This window comes from Lepidochelys kempii, chromosome 3 (assembly GCF_965140265.1).
Source record: "Lepidochelys kempii isolate rLepKem1 chromosome 3, rLepKem1.hap2, whole genome shotgun sequence".
NCBI classification, from domain to species: domain Eukaryota; kingdom Metazoa; phylum Chordata; order Testudines; family Cheloniidae; genus Lepidochelys; species Lepidochelys kempii.
Genome location: NC_133258.1, coordinates 170,865,776 through 170,890,660, shown reverse-complemented (window position 1 = coordinate 170,890,660; position 24,885 = coordinate 170,865,776). Strand labels below are relative to the sequence as shown.

At 41.8% G+C, this 24,885-nt stretch overlaps 1 protein-coding gene across 3 annotated transcripts in view; it reads left to right on the top strand.

Annotated features, from left to right (window-relative positions):
* HAAO (3-hydroxyanthranilate 3,4-dioxygenase) overlaps positions 1-23,434 on the top strand; it is a 68,434-nt gene extending 45,000 nt beyond the window's left edge. For all 3 annotated transcript variants that reach the window (XM_073335297.1, XM_073335296.1, XM_073335295.1), the window contains 4 exons: positions 15,587-15,732; positions 16,712-16,780; positions 18,971-19,053; positions 21,310-23,434. In XM_073335297.1, coding sequence (XP_073191398.1) covers positions 15,587-15,732; positions 16,712-16,780; positions 18,971-19,053; positions 21,310-21,388 — 377 coding nt within the window. In that variant the 3' untranslated portion in view covers positions 21,389-23,434. The remainder of the gene's footprint in view (positions 1-15,586; positions 15,733-16,711; positions 16,781-18,970; positions 19,054-21,309) is intronic.
* The last annotated feature ends 1,451 nt before the right edge of the window (positions 23,435-24,885 follow it).

Here is a 24,885-nt window from a genome sequence, read left to right as displayed (position 1 = left end):
TATGTATGCAAAAACTGAGCAGGCGCCTGTCTAAATAGCCATTTTCAAGGACAATCACGTGAACTGCAATCATGCACACATTTTTGAATGCAGACCTCAGGCCTCCTTCTGTGAAACTACCTGTTACACTAACCTGAAGTTTTGCCATATGGGGATAAAAGCTGGCTTGCCCACAACTTATGTAAACAAGAACTCCTCCTCTTATTTCTAGAATTAAACATGTTTTTAAAAACCCCCTGATTTGGGGTCCAGGAAAGGTATCAAATACATTTGTTTTATGATCACAGTCATGATGTGTGGAACTGTAAGTGCCAAAATAACCATGGGAGTTTCTTCACTGGAGATTTCCAGCTGGAAGCCAAAGTGCCAGAAATCTCATCAGAGAACCTGATATGGTTACAGTGCTAGCCCAGTTTTGCAGACTCGGAAAGTTCAGATATGTTCAATAAGCTTCAGGTAGGTATCCAAGGTCTGGGTTGGTTATTTGAACCAACCCAAATTAAGGGCACGTCTACAAGGTGCATTTGTCTGCACCAGAGGGGTGTAAATTCTAGTGCGCGCTAGCATGTCGCACACTAACTAGCTCATGTGAACCCTGCCGGCCTGCACTAAAATTCCCTAGTGCGCAGTAATGTAGTCCTGTTTCAAACAATATCATATTAACATGCACTTGGGAACTTTTAGTGTGCACCAGCAGATTCCACACGGGCTACTTAGTGTGTGACATGTTAATGTACACTAGAATTTACACTCCTCTGGTGTAGACAAATGTACGGTGTAGACAGGCACTTGATGTTTGCTCATCACTAGTAATGGTCAGCAATGGCTGTGCCTGAAAAGCTTCAGAGATTTGGTTTACAAAAGCATCCAAAGGTTCAGAAGCTTATCTGGTGTTCCCTGAAATAATTCACACTTAAAATCTGGGCTCAAAAATTTGTGCCAGCTGTCTCTCTTCTAAGACATTTGGTACCTGTTTCCAGGTGGGATGGAAATGTTGTCAGAATGTCTGCAGAGAATTTAGGTGCCCTAAAGTTTAAACTAAAGTTTAATGAACTTCACTAAAGATTTTATAATAGGGTTGATTTTCTCCAAATGGAACTACCTATTTTTAGTCAATATATACCAGTGCCTCAACAGCTACAAAGGGCTTTATGAGGACAGCACCATGGATATAGAAGAATATGGTACAAAGAGCCTGATTCTGCTGTCACATCACATACACAACTTGCACTGTTCCAGTGCGTGGAACAACTGCAGCATTGGCTTCAAAGCCTAGTGAGTACATAACCAAGTCTTTGCTCTTGGTAATCACTCAGCATAGCGAAAACAAAAAAATATATGAACAAGTATGAAACGTTGTGTGTTTCACTCATCAAGTTGTGGGGGGAAAGATATAATGTAGTCTAAAGCCTGATCTACACACACATTTGCACTGGTTTAACTAACTAAAGTATTCTATAAATTGACTAACTAGAAGTATTATATAAATTATAGCTGTGAGCTAAACCAGAGTAAGCCGGATTTAAACCAACATGAGTGCCCACATTACAAAGCTGCATTGGTTTAACATCCTACCTTTTGTTAATCCGGTGCCATTTTTTGTGCTTAGACAAGCCTTCATACCTTGTTGTGAATCTTGTGCCAATAGAGCATGAAATCAAACAAGTCAAGAGGAGTGCAACACTGTTCTCAGCAGACACAGCCCAGTTGTATGTTATGCAACAGACAGTGTCTGATTTACAGCAAGGCCTATTTCCAGGACATCATCCTTAGAGACATTAAGATTTAGCACACATAAGCTTAAGTGTAATTATCAGTTAATTGAAAATAAAAAATAAATAAAGAGAGCTAAATAAGAAAGATAACTGGCTAGTGGACAGTTTATTGGTTCAATTAAATGAAAACTGTACAACTTAAAAAAAGATCAAACTCCAAAGGGCAGAATTCTGCTGTGTTACCTCAAATAAATCTAGAGTAACTCTGTAGAAAAGTTCATCAGATTTGCACTTGTGTAATTCAGGAGAATATGTTAAAGATCATAGTTGAGCCAGCTGAAATATACAAAAACAAGTTTTCCTATGGAAATTATATTTTCCAGTGTTATGCTCATATATGCAAAAAAACCTATAAAGTAATATTTTAAATTGAAGTTATTATTAAAAACAGCTTGTACCAATATCCTACATTTCCCTTTTCCACACCCTAAAATAATCCCACTTCAGTCCCATACAAAAACTTAAAAAAAAATTAAAATGATCCAGATGTTGAAAACATTAATCCTGACAATCTTTTGGCTCTGAAGCAGTTTAAGATAATGATTCATTGGCTATTACACTAATGGAGGAAGGGGGGAGGAGTTAAAAGGCCACCCACACATTAGGCCGGATTACTCAATTCTCTTCTGTGACCAGTTAACCCTCTCTCATTGTCTAATATATGGGCTGTGACTAAAGTGCACAGTGACTGAAGTGTGCAGATGTTTAAAAAGTGGCCTTGCTGCTGGGAACACCCAAGTCTCCGCATATTGTGCAAATCCCAGCCGAGCAGCACTCAAGTTGGGCTAGTTAAGCTCACACCAGTAATCACTTTTCAGGGGTGGATTAAAACTATCTGGGGCCATGAAAACTTCAGAGTTCCGTGAGACATTATCTGTGCAACCCCTGCCTATAATTCAGACCTGGTCTCTTTTCGCATCTTCCCCCACTCTCTTCGTTCTGCCAAAGATACTAGCCTCAGTACCCCTGTCACTTCTTTTGTCCATAGGCCTCATCTACCCTGCCCCTTCTTCTTGGAACTCCTTCCCCAAACCTGTTTGCCATGCGAGCTCTCCTAGCCACATGCAATCCCTCCTAAGACTGATGAATGCTACACAGTCAACAATAAGTAGAAGCAATGAATGGGACCATCTAAATATGTACATGCTTTACCAAGTGATCGTGTGATCTTGTTGTCCCCCTTGTCCTTTCCTTCCCCTCCCCTTTCTCTGGGCCTTATGTGCGTCTGTCCCTTACTAGTAGCGGCATGTGCAACCAAGACTATGCTTTTCTGGGCAGGGACTGTGTTGTTCCTAGCACACTTCTGGGCACTTGAAAAAATAATAAATGTCTAAATAATAAATTCTATAGGAAGGGTCAAAGTGTCTATAGATACGATAGATTTTTCTACTAAATTCTATATGACTTTTCCATTAGGCTGGCAGACATAATAGCAGATCCTGTACTAGTGCCCTACAGGGGGCATGAAAGATGTGGCCATACTAACCCCCTGTGCTACCCCTCCATCTGGCTGCACCTGATGGGGGAAGGCTGCACCATTTACAGTAATGGCACAGCATGCAGACTCACCAGCTCTAGAAGAGACTGAGTTCAAAGCACAATCTGCCGTTAAGCAAACAGGCCCTTCTTCATGGAGGCTTGGCCTCATGCCACGTTTGGAGGTTTCTTGTTCGGTTATTTTTCAGTTATTGATAAGCAAAAAAACCCTTCAAGAGTGTATTTTGCGTCCACTTGCCCACTGTTCAAAAATGGCTAAAAAGATTCACTTCAAACTTAAAAAAAAAAAAAAAAAAAAAATCTAAAATTCAGTTGTAAAAAGAGCTGAGACTGAATAGAGTCTGTGTCCGAGAGGAAATTCTTTTCACAAAGATATGAGCATGAGAAGACAAGGTGTTTGAAAGGAGGGCCAGATGTCAGTCTACCTGTAGCATTCTGGCTGCAAGAGCTAACAGAAGCACAGTTTAAAAGACAGAATGTAAATTACCTAAAAAGAAGGATGGGTGGGTGGGGTTAAGTCCAAAAACTGGGAGTCAGGTGACCTACTGGCTCATCCACTGACTGTATGTATGGCAGGGGCAAGCCATTTAATCATTCAATAGTGATTGAGTGGGCCACCTAAAAATCTAGGTGATGAACTGGGTACCCAAAATTGTGGCACCCATAACTAATAAGGTAAAAGTTGGCCTTAATTTTTCTGAGCCTTTGAGATGAGTGGGAGACTGTCCACTGACCTTAACTGGCTTTAGATCAGGTCTCATGTGTGCCGGTTTCCCAGCTGTAAAGTAAGGATCATGCTTACCTAAACCCCAGGCATCTGATAGGGTGTAATTCATTGCTGTATGTAGAGCCCTTGGCAGGTGCTATTGAAATGCAAAGTATTTCTATCAAAACAAGCCTATGTGTAGTTTGGGGGGTTTTTTAAACTTCTTATTTACACATCAAGAAATTCAGTAGAGTGCAGTTTTTAATTAAGAGCTAAATGGTGGCTTTGTCTCGGTCCCCAGACAAGGAGAAGCATGTTGTTGCATTGTCCTAGGAAGCAGATTGTGACTCACTGATTCAGTCTCCCTCCCAGTTTTCCCCAGCTCCAACCACGTGCCAGGCCTATACCTAGCACTGTATAGTCCCCAAGCATGTTAGTGTAGCAGAGCTGACTAGTGCATTGGCGGGGAGCCAAGGCGGCTCCACCCCTTCATCTTCCCCACCCCACCCCCGCATTGGGGCAGGGATGTAGAAGCTCTATGGAACCAGCTCTCCCCACCATGAAGCTACCTACAATATGTGCAGCCAGTATATGGGAATAAATGGTCATATTCTCCTGCGTGGACCCAAAGGATGGGCCATAATTGTCCTAAATTAAGGACATAGGATAGTAATTTTTTTAATTGAGTTACACATTGATTTACATAATTTGCCATTTGAAAACTTCCACAAAATCTTTAATCCCAAATCTCTAAATTTCCTACAGATCTCAGGATTCTGAGCCATGGGTTCCCAGAGGAGTTCCTTGAACTCAGTGCACTCTAATGACAACAACCAAACCCACACCCCAGAAAACCCCCAAAACACAGAGACCTCTTCTGTTCTGTAATACTCTCAGCTGAGATGCCAACAAGTGAGGCAGAGCACAAGCCATAATCTTAAAGAGCTCTCCTAAGGCTTCACCATGGGAACTGAGCCGTTGCCAACCTTTTGCACATATGTATTTAATGACACCATCAGAGGAATCACAAAAGTGCTGGGTCAAAATGCTCTTCCTTTTTTTGTTCAATCTTTGGTCACCAGAACCAAAGCTTAGATCAGTCACCTTGTTAGAGGAGATGAACTTACTGGTTAACTTCCTTCTTCTCTTTTCAAATGCTCCCCAGACAGCAACATCTAGAACAGACTATGCACCAGGAGAATCAATCTGCTGCCTTTTGCCTTACCCACACCCAGGGCTATTTAATAATAATAATAATAATTTGCATCCCTCAAGCCCCTTCCTCACAGAGATCTAAAGGGCTTTGGAGAAATTATTTAAGCCTCCCATCACCCTTGTGAGGTAGGTATTATTATCCATGGGGAAATCAAGTCACAAAGATAGATATTAAAGGGCTCGCCCAAGGTCCTATGCAATGTTGTTGTCGCCATGTTGGTCCTAGGATATAAGAGAGACAAGGCGGGTGAGGTAATTGCACAAGGTCATACAGCAAGTCAATAGCAGACTCAGAAATAGAACCCATGATTCTCAATATCTCGGCCTGCACCCAGAACACTAGACTACATTTGCGATATGTATTACCTGGCATTCCTGACCACAGTGATACAGACCCATCATGCCCTTAAGAGTTTGCAATGGGCCATAGCAAAACCTGGCCTAATTACTTGTTACCTGAGCAAAGGAAGACAGCACATACAGTTCCCGTTCTCACTTATTCCCTCATCTAGCTGGCTACACCTCCCTTATGGAAAGGAGAAAACATGGGCCTATTTCTTTACGTGCAACATTTATTTTTATAAATTCTCTTCATCAACCTCTTTGTCTGAATCAGAAAAACACAAGAGAAAAACCTACCATTTCATTTGTAGCATAGATTTAGTGACATGAAAAAAAATATGCAAAGACATTGTTACATGATCACTAATAAATTATTAGCCATGATAAGCCTGGAGGCATGCCACAAAAACATATAATTACACAGAGAAACATATGCCAAAGTGCTGTATTTTCAGATGGATGGTTCAGCAGCTATACTTGACATCAGTGAGATGGGCATAAATACCCTGGCCTAAGTTTTCAAATTGACGAGTGATTTTAGGTACCTCGGTTTTTGGATGCTCAACTTGAGATACTTTTAAAAGGCCTGATTTTCAGAAAGTGCTGAACATCCAGCTGCTGAAAATCAGGTCCCTTTTCAGTGATTCAGGCTGGGTACTCTAAATTACTCTAAATGTACTGTGATGGGCATGTGTGAGAGAGAGATTTATATGAAATAAGAAAGACAAGGTGAAATAAGACTAATATAGTCCAAACTTGAGTCCATATTCAGGCACTTGATGAAGTGGTTTGATTTCCAGAGTTATTGTGCACCTACAACTCCCACTGACTTCACTGAGGCTCTGATTCAGGAAATCACTGAACACATGTTTAAGTCCATCCCAATTCAGGACAGCACTTAGAAATGTGCTTAAAACCCATTGCACTGATTTAAAGGTAAACAGGTGCTCAACTGCTGTCCTGAAAAAAGAGATTTTTTTTAATTGAGGCTTTGAGAACTGAACTCTCAAGTACCTCTGATAATCAGAACAGTTATTTTAGTTGTCACCCCACTTTGAAAACGCTAGCCTAGATATTTAATTGACATTGTCAGTAAAATAATTTGTCTAGAATAGCATTTGATTGCATCAATTACAATGCAGCTGTCTCAAGTTATATACATTATTTAAAGATATTAGTGTTTATGGGAGATGTGCTTGTGCATGGGGAGTTAGGCTTACATATCTGGGCAGAGAATTTTAGGATATAACTCATTAGCAGGAACAATTAAACCTTAACATATGCGAAGTTATGGAATTATAGCGGTCACCTAAACAGATTCGCTAAAATACACTCACTCATTAATAAGAGGTGGAAGGAGATGAATGCAAACTAGAACAAAAAAAGTAATGAAATGCAAATTCTAAAGTAAAAGGGTGTGATTTCCCCATCTCCACTCCAGCACCTTTCGGCTGGGTAAAAAGGCCAGAGAGGCATAAAAACCTCTGTTCCAGCTGCAGGAGAATTGCTCTGATGCAAGCACGGAGAAGATAGCCATAAAGCTGTCTCCTAACCTCCTGCATCATGCTCTGGCACAGCAGCAATGGTTGGGGGGTTGGGGGGGGCACAGCACACAGATATGTGGAGTTTCTGGAGAGCATTATGGCCAATGCCTGCTCTCACTTAGACAGTAGGATTGCCAGGTGTCCAGTTTTCGACCAGAACACCTGGTCGAAGCACTGCTGACCAGGCTGTTAAAAGTCTGGTTGGCAGCACAGCAGGGCTAAGGCTCCCTGCCTGCCATGGCTCCATGCGGCTCCTGGAAGCAGCAGCATGTCCCCTCTCCGACTCCTATGTGTAGGGGCAGCCAGGGGGCTCCACACGCTGCGGCTGTCCCAAGCACTGGCTCTGCAGCTGCCATTGGCCGGGAACTGCAGCCAATGGGAGCTGCGGGGGCGGCACTTGCAGTCGGGGCAGCATGCAGAGCTGCCTGGCCACACCTCCGCGTAGGAGCCGGAGGGGGGATGTGCTACTGCTTTCCAGTGTCTCTTAAAGCATGAGTTGGTTTTGAGATGTAGTTTCAGATTTACTTGGCCATGCAGAACACTTGGGTGCAAGAGTGAATTTGCAAGTCTTGCTTCTGGGGCCAGTGGAGAGTATGAACCAAATTCAGCTCTAGTATAGACAAATCAGTTCCCACTGAAAACTCTAGAAGATGCACCCATTGTGCCAGGGCTGAATTGGACTCTGAGTCAGCTGCATGCAGAGCTTTTTGTAATGAAACCCATAACCTGGTGAGCTTTTGCCAGGTTACAGAATCCAGAAGGCCTGCCCAAGTCTAGCCTGAGTTGTAAGTACTGCCAGGCTAGTGGTGGATGGAAGTTCTGTGAGACTTGGTTGTTTGGCATAATTTAAATCCCAAAATAGGGAAAAATTTACTGTTTTCATCAATAGTTTCATTTAAAGTTTTGGGTTGAGGTCAAGGGGATCTGAAGACTCGGAAACCAAAACAAGGTTCAGATGAACCAGAGAAAGACTTGAAGTAAAATCCCAGATCTAAATTTCAAACTCTGGATGTGACCCAGAGCCAGACCCATCCGAATCTACCTTTTGAGCCTTTTTTTTTTTTTTCCTTTTTGAAGTGTTGCAGTTTTTGGATGCCTAACTTGATATACCTGCTGAGCATCTGTCTTCTGAAAATCAGGCTCCTTTCAGGTGTCTGAAGATGGGCACCCGAAAATCACTAGTCTTTGCAAATAGTGTATATTTTTTATAATGGACCGAACAAAAACCCAGTCCCAGACCCTGCTCCCTTGAAATTTGAGGTGTTAGAAATTTGGATGTAGTTTGCATCGATGCTCTTCTGTCTGTAGAATAATCCCTCCCATCCAGTCAGAGTGATGTTGATTTTGAAGGAACATAAGTGTCCTGCATTAACAATGCTATTACTGAAGCACTGTGATATTTATTTTTAAACACACTGTTGTTGCTGTACAAATAACTAAAGAAGCTACATATCATAAGGGCCGCAATGGGAAATCAAGGAATAAATATATATAAATAACCCCACAAAAATACATCGAAAAACAGCAACTTATTAATGCAAATAATGACAAAGTTGAGGCATGTAAACCCTGCCTGCAGTAAAGCGTTGAGCATGCAGGCAGAGGGCAGCAGTGAAAGCTCTACACTAAAAACTTAAGTCGACCTATATTAAGTCGACTTACAGCCACCGTAGTAATTATTGCAGTGGTGCATGTCCACACTACCCTCCTTGGGTTGACGGTACATGCCCTCACCAGGAGCACTTCCACTGACCAAAGAGGGGCAGTGTAGGGAGCGGAGACCCCGGGCTCTCAGCTCCTTTGGCAGCTTCCTGCTCATGGGCTCCTGGTGGACTGTCCTCCACTCAGCTCCCCGTTCCCCCCCCCAGGAGTGTAGGGGGGGGAGAATCCTCTGGGGCTTCTAGGCCCCAGGGAGTTGGGTCCAGCTGCCCCAGCTTCTCGCCCCCCTCCACTCTGCCAGCTCCTCACTGGTAGCTGGGCAACCTTGTCAATGTCACAGCTCCCAGCTAGGAGTGGGGTCCATTCTTGCCCCAATTCCCAGCAAAGAGTGGGGTCCAGCTGCCCAGCTCTCCAGGGGAGCGGGGGACAGCTGGATTCTAGCTGCCCATCTTTCTTGTTGACAAGAGCACTAACAGCAGATGTAAGTAACATAGTATATACACAGACACTGTATCACCCTAACCGACATAAGCCCTATACCTTTTGTGGAGGTGGCGTTATTATGTCATCTTATTATGACATAAGCTGCCTTATGTCAACCTAACTGTGAAGTGTAGACCAGGCCACAGACTCAATGCCTGCCAGAGTGTTGGGACACTGTAGGCCAGTCATCCCTGCTGAAGCCTTTTACCATCTCCAGCATGCACACGCTTTGCACCAGTCAATGGAGAAGGAGAGGTTGCCCTACCCTGTCTCCTTTGAGGTGCAAGCTGGAAGGAAGGACAGACTGGAACTACCTTTATGCAAGGGTTTGAAGTTGTAGAAGTTTCTTGAAACCAATCCCCTCCCTCCCACTAAATCCCTTTAGCAGAGCCACATAGACCTAATCTCAGCTTTCATTGTTTAACTGAATCTGACCTGCTCTAAAAAGTGTCATTTTCTTTTATAAATTCATTCAGTAAACCTGATGTATTTTTCAATTTAGCATATTGTCACACTTTATCAGTCAAAGCTGTAAAAAGCACAGCGAGTTTATAACACTAATAGTTTAACACTAAATTTTCACAGTATGAATATTTAATAGTAATGAACTATAAAAATGGACCTAACTATTGAACTCTTCTAATGAAGCTCTTCAATATTAGGACATGTATGAAAATATTAGAGTTGATGTTCCACTTAAGGATGTGGCATTTGGGGAATAAATATACTAATGCTTTTGGCTGTCTAGTTTGAAAGTACTGTCTTCTTACATTTTGCCTGTGTGTTCCACTGCCCCCAATAAATTAATTTGTGTTTGCTACTTGTCTCATAATACCATTAGCACATCAAATGTTAAGGAAGTATCAAGAGACCAATTTGCTTAGAGATTAGTTAAAGCAAAAGAACAAACTATACATAAACATAAGCGGTCCTATCAAAACAAAAGCCATTGGGTGATAAGAGACACTCAATTCCTTTGGTTGTTAGGTTGTAATGAAATGCCTGTTTACCTTGCCTGCAATGTAGGGCTCCCTCAGTCTCTCCTGTTGAAGCTGTTCCACTGTGGATAAATAATTAAAAGTCATTGGAGCAGGGGGACTGGATGCTGGGTCTCCCACATCCTGGATGAGTGCTCTAGGTACCATGCTATAAACTCGTTCTCATGTTTGTGCACTCTCTCTCTGGCCCAAATGCCCCTAAGTATTTATCCACAATGCAACAGCTTCAACAGAGACTGCTGGAGCCCCCCCATGAGAATATCTCATTAGAATGCCCCTGAAAGGTAGATCACTGTTCAACTCTCTTCTCCTCATCAGCTGTAGGGGGAACTTGAACAAGGAGTCTCCCATATCCCAGGTGAGTACTCTAGCCATTGACTAAAAGTTACAAAAGAGGTAATCCTCCTCCTCTACTTCCCTCCCTTTCCTCCACTGTTTTGTCTGAATTCACCTGAGGGGCCAGATTCAGTAGGCAGCCTTGGAGCCTGCCTATCCAATCCCTTGAGTTCGGCGGCTGAACGCCCATCTTCCCCTGGTTTGTGAATCACTGTGGGCTTAGGCGGGGACAAGCAACCAGATGCCTAGAGCGATGCCTAGTGTGCATGCCCAGGGGCAGAAGCCCAGGTGCCTAAGGAACTATTTACTGCAGAAACATAGGTGCCAAGTAAGTTTCGGTACCTACAGAGTTCAGCGGGAGTTTTGTGAATCACAGTGGAGCCTAGAACTGGGACTTGGATGCCTAGACCCAGACTTAGGCACTGAAGTACTTTGTGAATTTAAGCCTTCCTGCCTGAAAGTAACATTATCCCCCATCTCATATGGGATTTAACTGAAACCACTGGTTAACGGCGACAGTGTGCCTTTCAGCACAGCTGCAAGCAGGGGGGACGGGCAGGGCATATAAGGTGCAATACCCCAGACTGAGCCTCTTTGGGCCTGCATCAACCCCTCAGAACTACAAGCCCTTCCCTGCATCACACTTGCCTTGGCAGAGGATGGGATAGTAATTTTGCTGCAGGCCTATACCAACCATAAGTTCTGACACCCTGTTGGCTACCACATTGGAGTCCATCAGTGGGACACTAGCATGAGTAAGGCTAGCAAAATGGGCCCCACAATGAGTGAGCAGCAGATCCTGGGTTATAATCGGCTCCTGGGCCCATACTCAGACTGACTCTTTCCATTTCTGGATCAGTTTCCACTTCTTGCTTAGAAACACAAACAAGGTAGGGGGTTTTCTCCTTGCAGGGCTCTTCGCATCTCATTTGAACCCACAAAGACCCCCAGTTTCCCTTGCTTAAACTATCTCTATGCTCACCCTCAAACTCCCAAACTATTGCCACTATTCCTCCAGGCCAAGAGCACTGTACTCCCTTTTAAGCCTCTCACTGGGAACCTTAACAACTGGAAACCAAGTGTCTCACTGCCAAGTAATGTCCCAAGAGGAGCTCAACTTGCTGATAAAACTCACTGTTCTCCTCCCATTTTAGCCTGGATTGTGAAACACTGGCACCATGTTCAGGTCTCCCACATGATAGGGAGCACTACGACTAAGCCACTTGTTGGGCTCCAGAAAGTTTTTTCCAATTAAACAGTGCCATATGTTCTGTGACATTGGAAATAACGCAGCTATCTAAATAGTGCTCAATAAAGCAGACTATTACTGTTAACCAAACAAAGCATTTAAAAATAAATTAGAACACTAATTGCACTAAGTACCATGGTGGAATGTCTTCAATTTCTCTCTGCTTTTATGTGTAGATATGAATTATAAAAATATTTTACATGCATTCCCAGCCAAAAAAACCAATGTTAAGATGCAGTTGAGGTTGAGAATCTATATCTATAATTTAAGGATGAAGAACATTACATGCATGTGGTAATTATCCCAAAACCAAGCATTATGAACCTAGGAAATTCAGAATTAAAATTAAACCTAAAAGAAACCCAAATATATTCAGGTATGAAAATGGACAGTTAAGGCACCCAGACAATGTTTACTTTGCCCTGTAGTGACACCATGCAATAACCATACAAATAGAATTAATTCTTATTAGTGTTTGCGATCCCACCTTAAAGTAAACTGAGTTTCTGTCATATTTTTCCTCATAGTGTCACTCCGTTTCTAGGGGATTTTCTGCTTTGTTTTGTTTTACAAAAACAAAATTGTTCAACAACTGTGCTGGATAAGACAGAATAAGATGCCTTTTGCTAAAATAACTGTTAAGTAAAAAGAGCTTTAACCAAAAGATTCCTTCTTTTGGTGTTAGCACTAAATAATGAAGAGAAGCATTACAAAAATAAATGGTTTGCTTATAAATGGAGCTTTGTTAACCTGTTTATTTTAACATGCATTGATATAATAGAGATTTTAATTTATGTGGCAGAAGAGGATGTTTCTAGATCAAAAGCTGCTGAAAGGGGTTTTACCTTGTCCAAATTTTCTTGAGGACGACTATGGCTGCAAATATGTTGTGCATATCATGAGCCATTAAACTGTGATAGCTTCTTTAACACAGTGCATTACATTTCATGCACTGACCTTCTGGGAAAAAATGGTGGCAATTTACATTCAGGATACCATGGTGTGATAACACATTCAGTGAGGTTTGTAATTTCTAGAAAAGAGGAAGGAGAACATCATATAGTCAACAGAATGAAACTGCATTTCTAAAACTCACATTATCTGTACTGGGACTCAGGCTTTGTCTACACTACCAAGTTTTGTCAACTACACTTATATCGACATCCAAAAGTTGACTTAATAAAATCAGAAAAGCTTGTTCACACTAGCCCCCTCTGGCGACAGATGACATCCACACTGGGGGCCCCGTCATCGACAATGTGAGCAATGCACTGTGGGTACATATCCCACAGTGCAGGGCGACACCATCTGTCGCTAGGGGTTGTGGGAAGGCGGAGCGGGTCGTGACACATCTTGGGATCTGACTAAATGTCCCGTGTTGCATTGCTTTGTGTCCCAGAACTCCATGGGCTTCCAGCTTTCTTTCATGGCATTTTTACAACGGCCATTTTCTGCTGTGCACCCTGGCATCTTTGTGAGATGGGATGGATCCCGCACTGCTCTCCTATGCTCTGTTAAGTGTCATGAGGACATTGTGCATGGCAGTGCAGTTAATCGTGAAATTACTGACAGAAGAAGACTCACAGGCACCCGACATTCTGCATGATATGGATAGCAGCAACTTTACATTGCTTTTGGCATTCACAGAGCAGCTGCATAGGATAGACCGTCGCTTTTGTGCTAGAGAAACCAGCACTGAATGGCGGGATCTCATCATCGTGTAGGTGTGGAATGAAGAGCAGTGGCTACAGAACTTTTGGATGCGTAAAGCCACCTTCCTGGAACTGTGTACTGAGCTGGCCCCAGACCTGCGGTGCAAGGACACCAGAATGAGAGCTGCCCTCTCGATAGAGAAGCATGTGGCAATCGCTGGGTGGAAGCTAGCAATTCCAGACTGCTACCAGCTGGTCGCGAATCAGTTTGGAGTGGGGAAGTCGACCATTGGGGCTGCATTAATGCAAACATGCATGGCAATAAATTGCATCCTGCTACAAAGGACTGTGACTATGGGAAATGTCTGTGAAATAGTGGGCGGCTTTTTTTTCTGTGTCTACTTACGTGGGATTATTACTTGAAAAAACATCCCAGAGGCATTTTCCACCCCATCTCAGAACATTCTACCTAGCAGCTCCTGCCAATAAAGTGCTGCTCACATTGGCACTTGTCGCCGGCAAAACTTTTGTCTTCCGGGGACGGGGCAGGGCGAGAGTTAACACCTCTGAAAGACAAAAGTTTTGTCAATTCAATTGCCAGTGTAGACCTAGCCTTAGAGGCACGGCTGTAATGACACAAAAGCGGTGTAGTGTAGACATAGCCTAAAGCATGCAGTGTAGCCGCTCTTTGTCTCCTGCCAACAAAAATCTTCCACCCCCAAACAGTGGGGTTAGCTTTGTCAGCAGGAGAGTGCCATTGTCATTCAATTGCCAGTGTAGACATAACCTGAGATAACTGCATTATCTCTGCACTTCACTGGGGGTTGATGGAGTCATAGATTTTTAAGAGCAGAAGAAACAATTAGATCATCTAGTCTGACATTCTGCAATACATAGGCCATTGAATTTCACCCAGTTACCCCTGTATGTAGCCCAGTAACTTGTGTTTGACTAAAGCACATCTTCTAGAAAGGCAGACAGTCTTGATCTGAAGACATCAAGAGATGGAGAATCCACCAACTCCCTTGGTAGTTTGTACCAATGTTTATTCACCTTCTCTGTTAAAAATTTGTGCCTAATGTCTAACTTGAATGTGTCCATCTTTAACTTCCAGTCACAGGTTCTTGTTATGCCTTTCTCTGCTAGATTAAAGAGCCTTTTATTACTTGCTATTGTGTCCCCATGAAAGTACTTCTACATCATGATCAAGTCCAATCTTTTTTTGATAACATAAACAGTTTGAACTTTTTAAGTCTCGCTATACAGCAGGGTTTTTTTCCAGCCCTCCAATAATTTTGGATGATTGAAGTTAATTTCAAATAACAGCAACTCAAGACACAAACCTTGAACCTCATTAGCAAAACTGAAGCTGCATTCAGCCCTCTAGCTATTTTAAAATAAACCAGTTATGAAGGAGAATTACTGGAAATTAATTCCAACCATAACTGCATGAACATCATGAGAAAGATTCTTTATTAAATTTAAGACTGTAAAATTGATTTGTTTCACTCTGGTCAACGCAACCTTCATAATGCCTCAGAACACATGGTGGAGAGGAAATGAAGAGAATTCTGTTGCTGAATATGTGAAAAACAGGCCTTATTTACACAGAGGTCATATTGAAGTCATAGAGATGAGAATCAGCCTAGCTGCATGATTTTACCTGTTTTAGGGACCAGTGTGGAAAGGGCATGAATAACCTGCTAGCAGAAAATGTGCCAAAAGCTTTGCACCCTTGTATATCTATAGCATAATTTCTGAATATAACTGCAATACCCTAACTGTGTTATGTGTTCATGCAAACCACTTTTGAAAAGAGATTGAAAGAAGGCTACGAGCCCTGATTTGGATAAGGCCTACGTGCTTGGTCTTGTTATCAGTCTAAAGCAAATGGGAAACATAATTCACCAGCCCTATTATGGAAAGTGCCATTCCATTAGTGCACAGAAACATGCATATATACATAACATCAGATACAAAATTAAGATTCTATAACAGCACACGTTGCTTGTCATTGGCGTCCTCATTAGCCGACATCTGTGTTTACAACTGGCTTAGGCATCTAGAACTATCAGTAAAGAGCAAGTGGAAGAGAGCTTCACTACTATTAACATTTTGCTTTGGTTGCAGATGATCTCCTGAAAGACACCCCTTTCCCACTAAATGCCACTGGAGTCATGGATCCATTTCCCTTCCAAATCTGGCTAAATGATCATCATGGAGAAATAAATCAGAAGAAATCCTTGACCATGTTTGGAGACAATTTTGAGACAGAGGTAGAAGCTTTTATTTTTTTCAAGAGACATGGGAAAATGTTCAAAGGCTCAAATGGCAGTCAGGTACCCAACTCCCATTAGCCATCACTGAGAATTAGGCAACCATTTCCATGTCTGTTTTGATAACCGCTCCCACATTTTTCTTACATAAAATTAATAAGTTGAAAAATGCTATTAAAATTGTTCATTATACCCCCTTCATTTCAGATAACATTCTTGGCACCAAGGCCAACTTTGATTTGTTAATCGTGTGATTTCTCTCTTAAATCATAAAATAGGGGAGGATAGGGGACTGGTTGATCCAGGGGATCAGCAGTGGAAGAGCCTTTCATGTCTAGATCACCAGTTCAAAATCAGTCCCACATAAAAGTAAAGTTGTTAGCATCTGGTGGCTATTCAACATACACAGTCCTTTACAAAGCATGTAGAAAGTAACATGTCTTCCCTGGAGAACTTAGAATCACACTCAGAGATATGAGACAGTTCCAGTGACAGACGGCATGGAAATGCTGTCAGAGAGATCAATGCAGACAGCAGGAATAATAAGGCTTTGAAGGAGGAAAAGGAGGACACACAGAGCCTGATTTCCAGCCCTTTGAAGTCAATGGGAAAAATCCTATTGATTTCAACAGGCTTTGGATCATGCCCCATGGTGCAGGGAGAGAGGGTGTTTGTTCCAAGAGTAGGAGGTGGCAAGAATAAAGAAGCAAAGCTGAGAGAGGGAGGAGGCAAAAGAAACAGATAAGTGAGAATATGGAGGAGCATAAGGAGTGGCAGGTGTGATCAGTTCTCCTTTTATCAGTAGGTATCTTTAAGAGATTAGCAAATGTAATGTGAATTCCAACAGTGTAGGTAAAATAATCTCGCATTCTAAAAACACTTCCCCTAAAAATAAAATGTTTTACATACTGTAGGAAGAGTCACATATACTTCAGTCTCTGGATAAAATCCACGACTTTTTCCCCATTTTATGTTTTAGGCTGTAGTTTATGGACAAGGAGTAAGTGAAGGAAGCAAAACGAATGCCGATATCTGGATATGGCAGCTGGTAAGTGACATGCTTACGGACTAAGTCTGGGTTTGTATTTAGATCTGGAACAGATCACTCTGTGAGAAAACTTCCTAGCCATGGGCAAGAAAAAGAAATTTTGTATTCCTTCTCTAAGAAGACTCCCTAGCCCAGGAACCACCTGTGAGTCCATTTCAAACCATCAGTCATTCATCAGTGCTTGAAAAGTAACCCCTCTTCCTCCTCTCCCACGGAATGATCAGGGGTCACTACCATCCCTCACCACATCCTGGATGGGGTTAGATTCCTGCCAGCGTCCCTCCCCCAGATCCACGGAGGACATACCATGGACTGCAGGAATCTTTCCTCTGCTGTCCCTCCCCTGGCCCTACAGAGCACCTGACCTAGTTATACACACAGTCTGCTGACCTTCCCATGGAGGAATCAGGTAGGACTCTGAAGTAGATTTGCATGGTTGTGTAACAGTTTGTCTACTTGAAAGTGAAATAGTAGAGGCACCTATTCTATGGCTCAGCAGCCCTTAAGAGCAGGGATCCTGGGACAGAAACTAACCTAAAGGATCACAAAAACAAAGCAGAGAAGATTTGCAGCCCAGCAGAAAAGAGAACAGAAGAAAAAGTTCCCATTTACACAGCAGGCTGCCAGACAGTCCCACTAGTTCCTATTCTGTTTAAATTCGCAGAGACTGACTGTCAAGGTTCCTCCCCCACTCTGAACTCTAGGGTACAGATGTGGGGACCTGCATGAAAAACCTCCTAAGCTTATCTTTACCATCTTAGGTCAAAACTTCCCCAAGGTACAAAATATTCCACCTGTTGTCCTTGGATTGGCCACTACCACCACCAAACTAATACTGGTTACTGGGGAAGAGCTGTTTGGACGCGTCTTTCCCCACAAAATACTTCCCAAAACCTTGCACCCCACTTCCTGGACAAGGTTTGGTAAAAAGCCTCACCAGTTTGCCTAGGTGACTACAGACCCAGACCCTTGGATCTTAAGAACAATGAACAATCCTCCCAAACCTTGCACCTCACTTCCTGGGGAAGGTTTGCTAAAAATCCTCACCAATTTGCATAGGTGACCACAGACCCAAACCCTTGGATCTGAGAACAATGAAAAAGCATTCAGTTTTCTTACAAGAAGACTTTTAATAAAAATAGAAGTAAATAGAAATAAAGAAATCCCCCCTGTAAAATCAGGATGGTAGATATCTTACAGGGTAATTAGATTCAAAAACATAGAGAACCCCTCTAGGCAAAACCTTAAGTTACAAAAAAGATACACAGACAGAAATAGTTATTCTATTCAGCACAATTCTTTTCTCAGCCATTTAAAGAAATCATAATCTAACACATACCTAGCTAGATTACTTACTAAAAGTTCTAAGACTCCATTCCTGGTCTATCCCCAGCAGAAACCAGCATATAGACAGACACACAGACCCTTTGTTTCTCTCCCTCCTCCCAGCTTTTGAAAGTATCTTGTCTCCTCATTGGTCATTTTGGTCAGGTGCCAACGAGGTTACCTTTAGCTTCTTAACCCTTTACAGGTGAGAGGAGCTTTCCCCTGGCCAGGAGGGATTTCAAAGGGGTTTACCCTGCCCTTTATATTTATGACACTGACCATCAAATGCTAGTTTCAAACAAAAAAAAACCTCAAAGAGAACTTGTTTGTACTGCTGCTAAATGATATAGCAGGCAAGACCCTGTTAATGCTGGCAAGAATCTAACGTCTCAAAGTACTGCTGTCTGACAGGATAGTGATGAGTCCATTTCAGTTTCAATGGGGTCCTATCAGTAATTTTTGTCAGCTCTCCATTGACTTGTGAACTGCTTTTCAAATCTCAAAAGGGATTTGAGGAATCTAAAAAAGAAACTTGAAAAATACTCCAGGAGTCCAGCCCTGTGATTTTCAGGGAGGCATATTGATCAGTGGGCTGTTAGGTTAGCTGCAATGAATCAGCCATGGGGAACCTGAGGGACTATGAAGTGTGAAGCCTTGTTTTTATTGCTGCTAACTGTCAGGCAGGGAAGATCTGCTAAAGTTTTAACAAAGGCCATGTAGAACAGAGCCATTTTCAAGCTTTATTTCTGTGGAAATGTTAGATTTTCCTCGTAGGCTTTACTTCTTACTAAGTGGTTCCTTTTTCTTTCTGCCAGTGACAGCACACAAAGAATTAAAAGCCAACTACTTGTTCTTGTCTTTCAGGAAGGCACATCTGTTGTTACTATGGATGGTAAAACACTGAGTCTAGCTGCTGGTGACAGCCTGCTCATCCCTGCCCTGTCTAGGTGAGTGCAGAACAATGGTTCTATGCATGGTTTTGGCAACAAAAGTCCCAATTCCGTACTGGGATACACAGGAGACGAGTGAGCATGCCTATTTGAGCAAGGCAGCTGCACAAAACTTCTAGCAAATAGACTCATTCACTACATACTAGGGTATGTGTCAACTGGCACATCAGAATATAGCCCCAATGAATACGGTATCTGCATAGGCAATATTACTCAAACAAAGGGGCATTGAGGAGGAAATGTGGTGGTGCTGACAGATCAGTCTAGAACCTCTCTTGAGGAGTCAGGGAGAGAAAATAGCTCTCACTAAAAGCATTGGAAAAACCAGGATACAGAAAAGACCATGAGTACAGGTAAAGTGGTGGGGAGCCAGAGCCCATATCCTTCAGAAGGTGACTTCCTGAGCATGATACCTGATCTAACTGGTGTATATGAACACCAACTATCTAGATGCCAGTTCAGGAACACAGCTTTCTCCCATGTGCATTATCCTCATGAGGAAATGGGATCATGGCATGGCCATCCCTAAGTAGGCTGCTGACAGACAAGATGTTTGCAAAGGAGAGTTGGTGAGAAGTTTTCCAGTGGAGAATGGAAAATATTTTAGTTGGAAGAATGTCATTTTCCAGCCAACTCTTGTGAAAAGTGACACAGGCACCCCAGCAGAGAAAGCACCCATCCTCAAAAAATAAAGGATAATGCATGCACATTGGTAGGTACAGCTGGGTACAGGAAGATGATAGTGATGACGTTTTTTCTTTCCTATGGAGGAACACTAGCTCAAGAAAAATCTTTCTGATATTTCATTACTATATTAACATCCTATAACACTAAAAACCTTGTCTGAAGACTTGAAACCATCTAACTGTGCACAGTACTATAAAGTCAGGCCACTTATCTAGTGAGCTTAGTCATCTTTTCAATACATTTTAAATAGGATTTAATACAGAATCATTGTGATAGATAACAGCAGAGTATACACACACAAAAATCATGTTCAATGTCAACAGTTAAGACAAAAATCTATAATTCTATTAACACACTGGCCACTTCCACCCAAAACACTATAAGAAGTTACATCTAAGTATTTCACTAAATACTCTGCCAGAGGGCCCCATGCCCCCTTTACCTTGTTTTATAACAAGTGCTACATCGAATATTGTTACCCTTTGGCATATGCCGTCTATTTGATTAAATATTTTCCCAGTAGTGTATGATCTTGTTCTATTGTCTTTATATTGTAACTTACAAAATATTTTAGTGCCATGCAGATTTTTTTAATAGTAACTATAAGTACTTAGATTTATAAAAATGTGAGGTATAAAAGTGTTAATAGATCCTCGATTTCATCTCTTTACAAACTCAGGCTTGTTCTAGATTTGAAATCATTTTGATTTGACCCTATAACATGCTGTTTTCCATGACTGTTGTTGGCCTCATTTTATTTGTCTATTATAGCAGAGCAAAATCTAAAGTGACAGCTTTTAATTTTGTCCTGACAATACAGTGCTGTCTCCAAATTATTCTCTATAAACATGTGATTCTTACACTCACTCACTCACTCCTCCCTCTACTGTACCCTCCTACAGTTTTTGAACCCACCTGTCTTAAATTAGCCCCTAATCCTGCAATCTGATCAATGAGAGTGGGTCCATGTAGAATCCAATTGAAGTCAGTGGGATTAAGCCTGGTCGAAAAGGTCCACCCAGGCAGATCATATCGGATTGGGACCTTTAAATGTAATCTCTCTGGGGCAGGGGTTCTCCTACTATACATATGGACTGCATTTAGCACAACGGGGCCATGATCCTGACTGTGGCCTCTGGTCAATACTGTAATAGACATTAAATAAGTAAGTATATGAGTAAGAGAGATGGCCCTAAACCGCAATACCAACTGCAAACATTCCTGAACTTTTAGGTGTTTGAAATCCTGGTTCAGATCTGGACTTTTTGAACTAAATTCAGTGCTCAGTGGAGTTACTCTGCTGCTACCCCCATGTAACAAAGCAGAATGTAGTCCTTTCTCTACTTGAATATTTCATCTTGTTTAATTTGTGTCTGGCTTCCTAAACTCACTTCTGACCTCTCTTATATCAGTGTCTGTGAAGAGAAACTCCATTGAAGTTGATGGTATTATACCAGCATGAGACCAGTATAAGTGTGATCAGAACTAGACCCCATTATTTTCCCCTACATTACAAATACATTAATATTTACATTATATAATCTCTCTCTCTTCATATTTTTGAAGGTACCACTGGAAGAGAGAGGAAGGATGCATTGCTCTTTACATTGCTCAAGACCCAATACACAAAAGACCCTATGCCTAATTTCTGGGAATGTAAACTAAACACTGGTGATCAAAAACTTTATCCCACATAGATCATTTTAAAGATGGTGCTGACAGGGCTACAGTAAACAACTGTAAACTGAATTACATGTCTAATAAAAAGGTTACAATTAAATTTTGGTTTCAAGCAATAGATCCAATTAAACATAAAGCTTGCATACGATATACTGCACGATAAACTGACAACTATGAGCTATTTGGTTAAAACGCAGAATACTCATTATTCCAAAAGAAATGTGAAACTGATTTAAGTAATGCAGCCAAATATACAGATTTATATACTTGATCTTGAAAGCTGAAGCTAGACAAATTCATCCTGGATATAAGGTGTACATTGTTAACAGTGAGAGTAATGAACCACTGGAACATGTACCCAGGGTTGTGATGGATTCTTCATCACTGGCAATTTTTAAATTAAGACTGGACGTTTTTCTAAAAGATTTGTGCTAGGAATTATCTGGGGGAAGTTCTATGGCCTGTGTTATACAGGAGCTCAGACTAGATCACAGTGGTCCCTTCTGGCCTTGGAACCTATGAATCTGTGAATCCCAATTACAGCAAATTAAAGACCTTTCCAAATAGGAGTCTCTTCTAGTAGCTGAAGGACTTCAGTGGGACGACTCATGTGAGTAATGGTTCCCCACTGGGACCCATAGGTGTGGCCCAATGTGACTACATTAAAGGATTTAGAGCGAGACCATACCTTTAAGTTACATTCATTTTGTGAGCTCAGGGGTGCATGTGTGAGATATGCAGCTGTCACATACACAGTCCTGTACAGACAACTGCAGTGGGGTGGAAATGGGGCCATCACCCAGTCCCTACTTGCCATTTTGCAGCATAAGAAGGGGCTGGTCCTTGTACTCCCCTAACACCCCTTCAGAGACTGCAGTTGTAGCTGACCCTCAGTGTTTATGTTTTCAAGTAAATTAAAAGAGATCAAAAAGATAACAGTACAGCTTGACCTGAGCCTATGAAAATCTGGTAGGGAACATATCATGCATATCACGTAATACTTCATACAACATACAGTATTGTATGTATATCAACTGATATTGTGGCAATATGACTCTAAAGCACACAGATAGGTCTGGTTGTAGTTCTCCAAATGCCAAAACCTCATTTTAAGGTGACCAGCTATTCCTTCGAAAACCTGAAAGGGATACCCCCTGCTAGTCCCCACTTGATTTTTACTTTGGAAATATCTGGCATGACAAGTGGTTTTCACTGGTTTCCTCTGGGGTCTCAAAGATTTTACATGGGCCTGCATATTGGATCCTTTTACTACTGAAACATTGAAAAACAAGTTAGTTAGAAAGGTGGTGTTACAAAATCTTAACATTTGTATGTTTGTGAAAGTCTAAAATTACTGTAGCTTGAATATTTCCAATTATACTAATAATGTAAATTAAAAACAGACTGTTCCTGCCTATAGATTTTCAGTATTTCTGCCTACCACCTACAGGGCTTATTAAACTGAGCTGTCATATCTCTTTTATGCTATTATTCATTCCTTTGGGGAGAAGATGTCAGATGGAATGACTTTAATCCTTAACTCTTATGGAATGCTCACTCTAGAAGCTTTTCCATTGGAGAGTACAACAGAACTTAATTCCCACTCACAACTGTGAGACCCATTGTGAATAACTGAATTTGGCTAATTAGGGTCCAGTCCTGCTGTGCTTGCACATGTGAGTAACTTTAACCATATGAATAATTCCCATTAAATTCACAGGAACTACTCATGTGACTAAAGTTATTCACATGGTTAAGCGGCACTATCTCCTCAGTGAGTAAGGGACACTCCTGCTCCTACTGAGGTCAATGGGAGTTTTGGCACCATCTTCAAGCAGGACTAGGATTAGGGTCTGACCCATAAGGTGTTGAGTATTGAAGTCAGCAGGGGCAGAGGGTGCTCATCACCTGGCAGGATCAGGGCTTGAGTGATCAAACAACAAGAAAAAGAAAGATAATCAATAATGTATGCTTGAGCCTGCTCAAGCCTGGGAGAAAGATTAAACCCTGTATGTACCTTCTTAGATATTGTAATGTTTTAAATTGTTTTCATTATAGTATTTAGAAATAACTTCCTTATATACTTTTGTCTTCTTTTATAACAACAATGGAGCCAGATCCTCCACTGATGCAAATTAGCATAACTTCATTGAAATCTGTGGAGTTATGCCATTTATACCATTTGTCCAATTAAGTCGTAATTATATAAGTGCTCATGGCATCACTGTGGTACTAAACATGTTAAAATGTGGGGACAATTGGAAAGAGTGCTGATTGGCAAGATTCTGCTGAACGTCGGCATCTGATCATAACAAACAGCCTGGTCCCACTAAGCAACCACTGCGATAAAAAGGAGTAATCCCCAGCACAATAAGGAAGTCACAAGTACTCACCAATGTTTTCCAGTCTATTGGAACAGGCATAGTGAGAAAATTTTCAGTGGGAGAAGCATATGTTTGGCCCAGTGAAATTAAAGTGCAGTACAGTTTTAACCAATAAAAAGAAATCATTCTCTATGCAACATGTAGAATTCACTGATAAATAGTGGAGCCTGATTTTAAAAAACACTGGATAATTTTATCATTAAGAACATTTTTACTTGAGCTATGACTGGTTTAAGAGTAACCAAACCTCATGTTTCAGTGCATAAACTGATCGCTTGTAAAGGATCAGGAAGGAATTCCTCCTCCTTGAACAACAATACAAGCAAGGGTGAATTTTACTGCTTCCTCTGAAGCAGGGGTAGTCAATAGGCGGACCTTGGGCCAAATCTGGACTGCCAGATGCCTTTGAATGGGCCCCAAAACCTTTTTATTTACTACTTATTATCATCATTTTTTTAATTTTCTTCTCTGGAGTCTGGACCTTGACTATACCTTGACCAAGAAATTTGGACCTTGACAAAAAATAATTGACTATCCCTGAATAGTTCTGAAGTGTCAGGTTCCAGGCCCTACCAGAAGTAGGATATCAGACCAGTCAGCTCAGCGTTCAGAAAATCTGCCCTGTAGCAGAACCTTTGTCCTCCTACACACTAAGAGTGGTAAGTTTACTCACACGTGGTAAATAGATCTTACTCTGAGGTTATGTCTACACTAGAGAGCTTATAGCAGCACAGCTGTACTGATGCAGCTGCACAGCTGTAAGATCTCTCGTGTAGCCGCTCTATGCCAACGGGTGAGAGCTCTCCCATTGACATAACTAAACCACCCCCAATGAGTGGCGGCAGATATGTTGGCAGAAGAAGCCTGTCGGAAGACATAGCACTGTCCACACTGGTGCTTATGTCGGTGTAACTTATGTTGCTTGGGGTGGTGTTTTTTCACACCGCTGAGCGACATAAGTTATACTGACATAAGTGGGAGAGTAGACATGGCCTAAATGTTGCACAGTGGAAGAAGTAGCCTCCCATTTTATAGTTTAAAATGCTCATTGTACAGTGCTTTCAGCTCCCCACCACCC